At 36.5% G+C, this 12,461-nt stretch overlaps 1 protein-coding gene and 1 long non-coding RNA gene across 2 annotated transcripts; both read left to right on the plus strand.

Moving 5' to 3' along the window:
• The first annotated feature begins 961 nt into the window (after positions 1 to 961).
• On the plus strand, positions 962 to 8,252 carry LOC131321617 (stem-specific protein TSJT1). Its single transcript, XM_058352503.1, has 5 exons — positions 962 to 1,343; positions 5,797 to 6,037; positions 6,369 to 6,489; positions 7,015 to 7,136; positions 7,833 to 8,252. Exons 1-5 carry the CDS (start codon positions 1,141 to 1,143, stop codon positions 7,866 to 7,868), a joined length of 723 nt encoding a protein of 240 aa, XP_058208486.1. The 5' UTR covers positions 962 to 1,140; the 3' UTR covers positions 7,869 to 8,252.
• Positions 2,129 to 3,599, plus strand: LOC131321618 (uncharacterized). Its single transcript, XR_009198591.1, has 2 exons — positions 2,129 to 2,196; positions 2,844 to 3,599. It is a non-coding gene; the product is annotated as an uncharacterized LOC131321618 (long non-coding RNA).
• Positions 8,253 to 12,461: the final 4,209 nt, after the last annotated feature.

Below are 12,461 nucleotides of genomic sequence, written 5' to 3' on the forward strand. Positions count from 1 at the left end.
ATTTTTGTTTTTAATTGGTTTTAGTTGTTATCAGAACACAGATAACTTGTTAATCAAATAAAATAAAATAAAACACACACACACAGATAACTTGGCTCCATCCACAGTTTCATAGGTGCAATAAAAGAAGATTGGACCCATCTTTTAATTAATTTAGGACTACGAAACAATGAGAAAATAATGTACAAACTTGTGAAATTATGGGTGTTTTGGTTAAATAAGTTATTTGGCTTATATTTTTGCTTTTATTAAAAAAACAAAATTCTCATTTGTTGGTTGAGTTTCGCGTCAAATTTTTGTAAATTATTGATTCGTCTGAACGAGAGAGATTATTGAAAAAGTTAAAAACTATGATCCAAATTTATTTTTAAATAAAGACAAAAATTATCCAAAAAAATCAAATTTCTCGACAGTCTATCATGTCTACAGTTCAGATTTTGAATTAGATAAGATAATTTAAATCTGAATCAACGTTGGTATAACTAATGGTTCATATTTTCTCAAAAAAATTTATTGACCCTTACCAATAAGAATTATTAATTTCAGCAATAGGTTCTGAATTATTAATTTCTTCCCTAAAAGAATTCTTTTAAAATTTCAACCATTCAAATTATATTCGAACAGTGAAATCGAAGCGGTGCTCCACTCTGCTGTAATTTGATGACAGTAGCCCCTTCGCTCCCTCAGCGGAGTAGATGGATATGGGGCCCACGCTGCCACTAAACGACACTCAGGAATCATCTCCTCTCACGGTGGGTCCCAAAACATAGACCTTTCCCTTCATTGGATAACCATGCCTTTTTAAAAACACTACGTGTAAAAAATGTTAAAATGGTACAGATAACAAAATGGAAAATAAAAAAAAAAACAAAATGGAAAAATTATAGTAAACGAAAATGACGATAATACCCACGGTCGTCTCCTAGGCTATATATGGCCAAGCCCATCACCAATTCACCTCCTATGTTTTAGCCCATCTCTGCTCAATTATAACGAGAGAGAGAGAGAGAGAGAGAGAGAGAGAGAGAGAGAGAGAGAGAACAAAAGGCACTGAAGATACATTTCTTCCTTCTTGTGTCTCTATAATTCCAGAGAGAGAGAGAGTGTGTGCGCGCGTCTGTGTGGTGAAGAGAGGGAGCCATGTTGGGAGTATTCAGCAGCTCGATCGTGTCGCCACCGGACGAACTGGTAGCGGCCGGCAGCCGGACTCCGTCGCCGAAGACTAAGGCAGGGGCGCTGGTGAACCGGTTCCTTGAGACTAACCCTTCAGCCGTGTCCCTACAGATCGGAGACCATGCTCAGTTGGCCTTCACTCATCACAACCAGTCCCCTATACAGCCCAGGTATATTAACGTCAACGACCACAAAAATGAATTAGATCAATCGTAGAACGATATAAAGTCAAGGAAACCATCGGATGACTATTTCGGAGTATGATTTTAGTCCAAACGGACGATTGCTGAATTGGCGCGCGTATTGAGGAATGTTTTAGCTAAATAATTGAATCAGATTTTTTTTTTCCTTATTCAAAATTTCTTCGCATTGTTTAGTTTTGTGTTAATTTTTTTTTTGTGAATTATCGATTCGTTTCGAGAAAAAGAATCTAATAGTATAAAATTATGATCAAAGTCTTAAAAAAAATTCACTACAGACAAATACAATCTAAAACAACAAACAAACTTTTTGAATTATATTTGTCTTTATTAAAATACAGTAGTTTTGTTCCTAATTATTTACTTTTTCGTACCAGTCAATAATCTAATTTTTTTTGACACAAAATTAATAAATACAAATAAAATCAAATAAGAATAAAAAAGAATTTTGCTCAATTATTTTACAATATTGCTGTTCACTTAGTCAGCTGACCCCAAGTGATTGGGACATAAGACTCAGGCTCCGTTCCGGAACAAAAAATAAATTCTTATTTTTTAAGAAGATAATTTCAAGCTAAAAAATTATAGGTTTATTGAAATCTAAAAATATGCAATATAGATCTTGTTTGGAAGATCTTGATGAGATCATTTATACGATGCAAAAAAAATTGAAAATTATTTTTCATTTACTTTATTTTTGAGTTTGAAAATGTGAAATAAGCTGCTTATTTTTGAAGAAGGTTTCTGAAACGGGCCTCAGTTGGTTTTGGTTTTGCTGTTCACTTAGTCGACGGTCTGGTGACCCAACGGTTTGAACCGTTTGGTTGCCTAGGAAATGGAGGAAAATACTGGATTAGAAAACTGCTGAATGCGACTTGATCCGATAGAGGAGCGTGCAGATCTTCACGCGTTATGGGTGAATCAACTGTTGGTTCGCTCCGGCAGGAGAGCTGTTTTTCTCTTTTGTTGTTTTTTAGTTGTTGTTGCTTTTTCAGATTTCAGTTGTGCTTTGTTTTCTGAGGGTTTGAGCTAGGGGTCCGTTAGGATTCTCTACTACTTGGACCTAGATTGGTTCCTAATCTAGGCGTTTTGTCGGTCCTGCTTACAGGGGGTGCCTGTGTCGAAATCTTGGTAGTTTTGGTTCTTTCCGGTACCTTTTAATGAAATCTGTATTGCCTTCGAGCTCTGAAATGAAATTGACAGTTTCAAAAAAAAAAAGAAAACTGCTGAATTCTGTTAAATTCATACTAAATTATTTGTTTGGAAAATCTCGATAAGATCATTTATACGATGCAAAAAAAAAATTAAAAAGTTATTTTTCATTTACTTTATTTTTGAGTTTAAAAATATGAAATAAACTATTTATTTTTTAAGAAGGTTTCTGGAACGGGCGTCAGTTTGGTTTTGATTTTTTTGTTCACTTAGTCGACGGTCCGGTGACCCAACGGTTTGAACCGTTTGGTTGCCTAGGAAATGGAGGAAAATACTGGATTAAAAAACTGCTGAATTCTGTTAAATTCATACTCAATTATTCTGATCCGACGGTCTGAAAACTGTTTGGCTACTCAGAAAATGGAGGAAAATACCGATTGCGTCTACGTTGATCTATCCACGTAATTCTACTGTTTGATTAGAAGTTTGTAGTATTATAATCCCGTCGTATACCGCAATTTTACTTTTCCTTTCTATTTTTTTTGCTTTAGCATTGAATTTTTCCGTAGATAATGATTTGTTGTGTAGTGGAGTAACTTCGGATCGTACTCTGTAGTTAATCAAGCTGGTCCATGGTAGAAATCGTATGGCATGGACCATCACTTGGGCCCACCGGACAAGCCTATCTCCTGTCACAAATTAGTTGACTTGGTTACAGTTTTATTCGGTGCAGATTCGACTATATTGCGGTGTTGATTTGTTTGTTTGTTGGGCATATTTTTTTAGGACGTCTTAAAAAATTATCTATATTTTTTAATTTATAATATTTTATATATTTAATATGGATATCGTTTGATAAATTTTAATTAATTTTTTTAAACAAAATTTTGAAATGATAAAAGATATTATAGATTGGAAGATATAAATAATTTTTTGTAAGGCGCAAACAAGAAACAGACACAACAAAGTGGGACGGAAGGAGTATTATATATATACTCTCCGAGCTGGATTTCAACTTTTCTTTCACGCTTTTCTGCTCGTTGTCGCGAATCTTATACTATATACTCTCCCAGCTGGAGTACTTTTTTTGTTCGATGAATTTTTTTTTTTTTTTGGGGGTTAATATATGAGCAGGGATTAGTAGGTGTATTAGAGTTAGCACATGGAGTCCAAAAACTATCCATAGTCCTCACCTCCGAAGCTCCGCCCCCTAGAACTCGAACCCTGGTCACCACTTGGGAGAGGTAGATGAGCAACCAACTTCACTAGAAGTGGTTCTCTTGTTTGACGATTAGGGGTGTTCAGTCTAGCTTACATGCACCTCAATTATTCTCCTTTTTGGTCTGTTCAAAAGTAGGTCATCTACACCGGTATTTGAGGATTTACGAGAGATTTTCCCTCTCGCGGCAGACCCAAGAGTTGCCAAATTTCAAAAGATGCTCTTGTTCTACTCTCTGTCTGCTTTAGCTCAAATTCACACCCCTGAGTTTCGTGCTCGTATTGTAAGATCATCTCCCCTCCTTACTCAAATTTGAACTCAAACTTAAATTCGAGTAAAAATTATCCAAAACACCACTCCAATCCTTACTTAAACTCATACTAAATTTGAGTTTTACTCGGATTTTTTCCCAAATTTGGTTCGAACCGAATCTTTACTCAAATTTTGAAGGCTATTTTCTCCCCTTCAAATTTACAACTATGCTATTAATGAAACCTTTACTCAAATTTATGCCTAGATTTGTATTTGCCCATTGGATTGCGTCATACCAAATCAAGTTTTTACCCAAATTTTTATTTAACCTTCGGTAAAAAAATTGAGTAAGAAGTGGAGATGTTCTAATTCAGATAAAAAGATCGCTTGGGCCATGCATGTGGTGTCACGATTCCTCCATGAGCCATTGAGCCCTTTCCATTCTTTCCTCTCTTTTTTCTTCGTTGTAAGCCTAGCTTTTTTGTTAGAATTCAGTGAACATGCCGGTTTTCGAGGCCAGAGGCCATGGCTGCCTCAAAAATAATAAAGCAATAAACGCTCCAAAAAAGATATTTTGGAAAGCGATTTGTTTTGTGATTGTGGAATTTTCTGGATCACGAGGTTGGTGAATTAACCTACTCACTGTCCGTGTCAAAGTGGGGGTTATATATCACTTTGGTCCAGAAATACTCCATAGTCACACCTCTTTTCTACCTTTGATGGTGATTCCATGGGTCCGACCTGGTTGAACTTTCCACTAATTATGAAAACTGAAATAAATACTGCGTTGGGGACAATAATTTTTTTTGTCAATGTTAGTGGAAAATCTTCAAGTTCACATAATTGTCTGTCTGATTTATGATATAGCATTGGGTAAAAGCATAATGAGTTTAGTGCTCCTCTATGAGGTTACAGGTTTCATTCCTATAGAAGCCAAACATTTCAAATCCTGGGGCCACTGGGGGTTATGCTTGGTCGTTAACTTTGTGGCCCGGGAATTAGTCAATGTGTGCGCAAACTGGTCCGGACATCCGGTTATTTGAAAAAAAAAGAGAGCATAATAATGAGTTTAGACTTTTTAGTGGTCTGTTTGGGGAGATTTCATGGGTTGGACTACAAAACAAATGGTTGTACCCTTCCTTTAATCACTAAACCCATGACTGATTGCGTGTTCTTCTAGATTGTCATGTGTCATTATTGTGGGCACTCCATCACATGGTAGGCTAGAAATAAGCTAAACACTTTTGTTTGTGAATTCTAACTCAACAAGAGCTGTGTCACTCTTTGCCTTTTGAGACATGAAAATAGGCCATATGTATTCACATATTTTAACTAGGTAATAGTAGAGGTTTTTTCATTTGTAAATACTCTTTCGTTTTGTTATCTCACAATCATAAACGGTAAACCTACACCAACATGGAAGGGAAACAAAAGGGTAGAATCCCAATCCTATATCTCAAAACAACGTTTCCATGCATCTTTCCCTCTCCTATACTGGTGATAAAAGAAAATAATTAGTGATCGACTTCGGATGTCTCATATAGTGCAACCTAGTTTTTGGAATATTACAAATGATTTGTGAAACAAACATTAATGGGAAAAAACACCCCTTCTTTTCATGTTTTTATTTTACACCCTCATATGTTATCATGGAGTTCCAAATTCACTTGTGTGATGATGCAGAACAGTTTGAAGTTATGATCTGAAAAAACTAACTCTAGGTGTTGCTTTACCCGTCTTTTATCAACTCTAAATTTTTTGGACTCGAACTAACAACCATTTGAATGATGGGAATCACAGATCGTTCGCAGTGAAAGATGAGATATTCTGCTTGTTTGAAGGAGCACTTGACAACTTGGGGAGTCTGAAACAGCAGTATGGATTGGGCAAGTCTGCAAATGAGGTGGTTTTGGTCATTGAAGCTTACAAGGCACTTCGTGACAGGGCACCTTATCCACCTAACCATGTTGTGGGTCACCTTGAAGGCAACTTTGCCTTCGTTGTCTTTGACAAGTCTACCTCCACCTTGTTTGTGGCTACTGTGAGTGCCCTCTTCCATTAGTGTTTCAGAACTTCTTTTAGAAAATTGCATTTGAGAAAACAAACACTCTTCGTGTTCATATATACTTTTCAAGGGAAATGTTTTTTTTTTTTTGGTTGAAAAGCATTTGTGTGTGCGCGCACGCGCGTGTGCTTTTTCTTCGAAATGGATTTCTCCCCACAAGCTTCCTGCAAACAAAAACATTGAAATCCATCAATCAAACGTGTTTTCTCATGAAAAGTGTTTCACTTCTCCCCCTACCAAACTCGGCCTTGTTAAAGATGTTATTGCTTTGACTTTAACACAATTGGGTTGGTGTATGGTGTGACAGGATCAATTTGGTAAGGTTCCTCTGTATTGGGGAATTACTGCTGATGGGTATGTAGCTTTTGCTAATGATGCTGATTTGCTCAAAGGTGCTTGTGGCAAGTCGCTGGCTTCTTTCCCTCAAGGTGGGTTAGCGTAATCATCTTTGTGGTTTAGTTCATTTATGACCAACTTTATAGGATGAAATGGACTAATAAACTTAAAAGAATAATGACAATGCAGCAGTGGTCATTATGCACAATTTAGCCCTGATGGGCGCGAGAAATGTGCTTGAAAATGTCTTAAAAGTGGTTTCGAAAATGTGAAGGTATTTGGAAACATGTGACTAGTGTCCCAAGACTCTATTTTGGCATTTTGCTCCACTTTAGAACAGACCTAGAAATGACCTATGGCCTTTAGGTTTCTCTTATCAAAGATTAATGAAATTCTTTTTATGTCGTCAAAAAAAGAAAAAAAAAAAACATTGCCCTTTAGGTGTATAACTTTTTACTCTATTTTGGCGTTACATAAATTCCAAGGATCACAAATGAAATTCCAAAAAACCTTTTGGCAAACAAAACATGAGAACTACATGAAACTACTCATGTTGTTAGTTAGTCGGATTTTCCCTTTATTCTCTTGTTTGAAAACAATGCCATTGCATTTTACAGGATGTTTTTACTCCACGGCAGTTGGAGAAACAGTTGGAGAACTGAGAAGCTATGAGAATCCTAAGAACAAGATTACTGCTGTTCCGGCTAGAGAGGAAGAAATTTGGGGTGCAAAATTCATGGTAAAATGATTGCTTAACTTTAAGTAGAAATAGATTAGATTCATGTTTGCAATTTACATGGGTGCTAGTTAATGTTGGAGACAATTCATGTTTGCAATTTACATGGGTGCTAGTTAATGTTGGGGACAACTACTTGAAAACATTTTAATTCATGTACAACTGCCTAAATTGATGCATCATATAATGTCAAACCCCAACCCTAGGTCAATGTCATTGCTGAATGAAGATTAGTGTCAATGACTTGTTGCAACTCTTAGGCTATATGTCTTCCGTCTGAATCACAAGAAGATTGACGTATTTTTATAGCAAAGGCTGTAATAGGAAATGCATTCAAGTTATTTCAGGGATGAAAAACTATCAGGTATTGGTAAACTAAAATCAAGACGATACACGCCCGACTAGCTTCATCTATCAAATTGCTAATGAGTTTTTCCGGTCAATAGCCCTTTTTGTCTGGATGGAAGTCACATATATTCCGAATAACAGTTGTCTTGTGAATATAGTGATGATTTCCCCCCTTTAGAGTTCTTTATATATAACGTCGCGTTGCAGTGTTGATTTCGTTTTAACTTGTTTGTAAACCTCATGTGGCATAATTGTGTCCCCAACTCAACTCACTTAAAAGAAATACACTTGGAACCACGTATCCTTTATTTCTAACACAGCCACAATGTGGATTTTTGGATGACATTTCAGGTGGAAGGGCCAACAGTTATTGCAGCCACAAAGTAGGAGAAGATTATCTCGCGTCTCTGTACCCGCCCCTACCCTATTAATGCCTCCATGGGGGGCAAAATGGGGTTTATCTCGCGTCTCTGTACCTCGCCCCTACCCTATTAATGCCTCCATGGGGGCCAAAATGGGGAATGAAAGGCAATGAGTTGGGTCATGTAAATAAGTGAAATGAGAGTTTGTTTGTGGCTGTTGGGGGAATGGACAAGAGGGAAGAGGTAGGATTTTCCTGTCTACGTGGTTGTGCCTTCGGTTAGAATGCAATGAGTTGGTGGTTTTCCTTCTTGGGTAGCTTGCACTTTGGGCAAGATCTTTGTGTTGCTTCAGTTATTGTACAGCTACTATATCTTGGTCTAATAAAGTTGTCTGGATCACTTTTTAGAACCCTCTTTAGAACTGTTCTTTTCTTTCTGCATTGCGAAAACGCGATACGTATTATTTGGAAAATTCAGTTTTTGCGCTCTCCTTTACGCTCGTTTTATGTTTTTTATTCATGTGAGAAATTGTAATATTATCCTAGTACGTTAAAGAAAATACGGGAAGGATTGTATTGTAATTTCACCTGAATGACGACATAGAAGGAATTGCAGTTGGATGGATAAGGGAGTTCTAGCCATTCTATGATCATTTGTGATCCTATGGTCGTAATTGTAGTCGATCGGAAAGGGCTTAGCTATGATCATTTGTGATCCTGTAATGGTTTGGGGGGAGTAATTTTTTAGTAGTCCGGGAACACTGCCACGTGGTGCTCCAAACCATCTCAGAACCACATATTTATGTGTTATTCATACATTTAGTCGTGGATTCCACGAGAATGTGTGGTTATGGAGTGGTTCGGAGCACCATGTGGCAATGCTCTTGGATTACAGAATAATTTCACACTACGAGAATGTGTGGTTATGGAGTGGTTCGGAGCACCATGTGGCAATGCTCTTAGATTACAGAATAATTTCACACTAAGGGGTGATGTAGAGATTGTGGTCGATGGTCTGGAACTAATACATAACTTTTAACTTTCATAAGCTTTAATCGCTACGGAAAATCCAAAGCTGTAGCTCAAGTGATCGTAAGTGGACTTAGGTGTTAGTGCGTGGGGTGGGATCTCATGTTCAAGTCAATGGAGCGAACTTGGTCTGTCTTACTGTCTTAGTAATGTAACTCACATCTCTGACAGAAAAAAACAGGTCTATTGTGACAATTTAAATGTTATTTTAACATTTGTTACAAATCACTTATTTAAGATTTATTTCCTAATATTTTCAGATGCGAAATTAGTAACTGGAATCCCGTGTAAAGTTTTGGTAACAAATGTCTCAATAGCTATTATAATTAAGGCTAATGATTTTGTCACTACCCTATTTGTTTTTATTATGGTAAATTTACTAAAACACCCTTACACTTGATTATGCTAATTTTTTCTCACTTTCCAAATGTAAGGATATTTTAGTAAATTCATCCTAATAAAAATAAAAAGAGAGTAGCAAAATCAGTTGCCATAATTAATTAAGTTATGCACATACAGAGTCAGCGAGGAACGTTATATTATTCTACAGTAAAACAAAGTTTACACCAGGATTATTTTTAAAAAATGCATACACACTTTTTTGCGGCACCTCGTACAATATTTTTTGTTAATTTTCTTTTTACATTTGCGGTCTTCTTTCTAACTTTCTCCTTGTATTACACATCTCTACAAATTTGCAATTTTTTTATTGCACAATTCATTCGTTTCTATTTTCATGACTAGTAGCTTTTCTTTCAATTTTCACTAAATTGTTCTATGGACCCTTTATGAATATGAGGTGATCGTAACACAATATATATAAGACTCGTGATTCAGGCAATCTAATCATTCGTGTGTAAGGCAGATGACCCAACAATTGTTTTTGAAAAAATAGGTCAAAAGATCGAATGACTTTGTATATTGGTAGGCATTATTTTCTGTGGTTTTCTTTCTTGACCGACTCTTATACCTCTTTGATTGATAGAAGCATCCGATTGCAAATTCTATTCCAAACGGGTAAGGATCCCTTTGTCCCTCCCTTTTATTTCCGCTTGATCGTGTGTGAGCCGCACTTTTCAAAAAACATCAAAAAACTATCAAAATTATGGTAGTATATATTTATGCTCCTAGTATTCGCTTGGTGGATAAGTTCCTATTTCATGGACAAGGCTTACAAAATGATATCTGTCCATAGCTATTTAATTTCCTCCAATACTTCAGGATTTGCATCATTGTGAACTTTCCTGTAATTTGTTTGCAAAAAATCAAAAATGTCGTAAAGAAAGAGGGGAAAAAAAGTACCCGAGGGTAATTGATTAGAATTTAGAACTAAAGATCTTCTGTCCATTCGATTGGGGATCGGAATCGGTTTGGTGTGATTTGGTCCATTCAGAAAGTTTTGGTCATTCAGAATTTTTCGGTTGTGCTTCAAAAGATTTTGGGCCACAAGCATGAAGAAAAGCAAGAACAATTTAGATTTCATGTACATATAAGTCTTGTGATTTAGTGGACTGGGGCCCAAAATGCTACGAAATTGCAGCAGCAAAATTTAACAAAGAAATAACAGTAAGAAACTCCTGGGTAGTAGTATTACAAGGCACCTGTTTTTTATTGCGAGTGTTTCGACTGCTACACGAGCTACTGGTTTGTTGGGACTCCTAACCTAACAAGGAACTGATACACAAAGCGGTAGAGGAGTTTGAGGTGTTTTTGTTTAGCCACGAGCAAGTGAAAGAAGTAGCGAGAAGGGGAAGAGGATAGAGAGAATCGGGGGGCGAGGGCAAGGGAAGGCGAAGGAGGAGGTCTTTAAGGAGAGTTTTGTTTTGGGTGTGGTGGGAAATGAGGCGGAGAGACAGGATGCGGTGGCTGTGGAAGAGGTGGAGGGGGTGGATAATTATAATAAGAGGTGGGGGTGCACTTATGGAGCCAAAATATCTAAAATGCCATTTTACCTATGATCTAACGGAGATTAACTGTCCACATCCGCAAAACTGTTACCAATTTGATGGATTGGGACAGAAGAGGGAATTTTGATTAACGGAAGATTATTTTAGGAGTAAAATTGATTTTTTTAAAAAAGTTTGAGAGTCTAATTGAAATTGAGCGTATAGTTTGGGGGTATTTTGAATTTTTTCCTATTTAATTTCCTCCAATACTTCAGGATTTGCATGTTTGTGACCTTTCCTGGAATTTGTTTGCAAAAATGTCATAAGAAAATAGGAAAGATGTTAGAAAGAGAGAAAAAAAAAATGCCCGAGGGTAATTGATTAGAACTAAAGATCTTCATGTGCCTTGTGTCTTTCACACAATCACAAATCAACTGAATATAAATAGGGGGGTGGCTCACGAGTTTAATATGCCCATGAAAATGCGATTTCTATTTTCTGCCCCCGTGTCGGTGGATAAGTTTTGACGGTTAGGGGATGAAAGCAATTTCATTCACACTTATTTTTGTGGGTGTAACTTCATTCACATTTGATGATGTATGTCATGAGTTCTGTTTTGATGAGCAGAATCAATTATTTTCATACGAATTGATTAGTTAGGAAACAAAGGAAAAATTTACGTCAATTAGATCTCGGCAAGTACTTGATCAAAAGGATCAATTCTGGTCGCTTCAATTTTGGAACGAAAAATTAAGTTTTTTGATCATGTAAGTTAAGTCATCTAAAAGGTATTTTCTAGTTACTATTCCAAAAGAAATTGATAGCTCGTTTAGGAGTATAAGTTGGGCCGGGCCAGTACGAGCACAATACTTTTAAAAAGTTGGTAGTTGACACAACATGACATAGTGCGACACAAAAAACTAGATTGGGTCGGGCAATGCCACTAAATTGGCACAAAAGAAATTGATAGCTCCTTCAGGTTAGTACGAGCTCAATTTGTAAAAAAGTTGGCGCAACATGGCATAGTGCGACACAGAAAAACTAGAATGGGTCGGGCAATGCCATTATTTTGGGTCACAAAACACAGGCACGATAAAATTACTAGCATAATGAGCTCATGTTTATGATATCTATTATGTATAAATACAATTGAGCTATTAAATTAATTTCAATAGAGATTTGTGCTAATAAATCAATTGATTAACTTGGACTCAATATAAAAATATTTTGAAAAACGTAAAACTAGAAATAGTACTATCTATTAAACCTTGTATATTTCGTATTTATGACGTTATTTTAACTGTAGTTATTTGATGATGTTTCATTATAACTCTCGAGAATACTATTGATGATCTTCGTTTACACTGTTAACTTTTTTGCCTTTATTACAGGGCGCAATTAGGCAAGGGCATGTCACCACACGAACACGAAAATAAACACGACATCGTGGAGATCGTAGGACACGGTTTGTTGCAAGCCCATGGACTGATTATGCCTAGGGTATTGTAACAATGCACCGCACGATACAATACGATTAATTAGGATTGATCAAACTAAACACAATTCACACGAAAATAAATGGTTTCACATTAGACACGACACGACCCATTTCACGTCTCGGGGCGTTGAGTTAAAAAAGTGTTTGCAAATAGAAAGCCCAAACGCGGATCAAAAAAAAAAAAAAATAGAAAGCCCAAACAAGTA

The sequence above is a fragment of the Rhododendron vialii genome, chromosome 4a (assembly GCF_030253575.1).
Source record: "Rhododendron vialii isolate Sample 1 chromosome 4a, ASM3025357v1".
In the NCBI taxonomy this organism is placed as follows: domain Eukaryota; kingdom Viridiplantae; phylum Streptophyta; class Magnoliopsida; order Ericales; family Ericaceae; genus Rhododendron; species Rhododendron vialii.

What these genes read in the sequence shown, in the direction of transcription:
- LOC131321617 (XM_058352503.1), top strand. Translation starts at nt 1,141, where the DNA reads ATGTTGGGAGTATTCAGCAGCTCGATCGTGTCGCCACCGGACGAACTG. An exon ending in CAGTCCCCTATACAGCCCAG is followed by an intron (nt 1,344 to 5,796) that starts GTATATTAACGT and finishes TGGGAATCACAG; the next exon opens with ATCGTTCGCAGTGAAAGATG. An exon ending in GCTGGCTTCTTTCCCTCAAG is followed by an intron (nt 6,490 to 7,014) that starts GTGGGTTAGCGT and finishes TGCATTTTACAG; the next exon opens with GATGTTTTTACTCCACGGCA.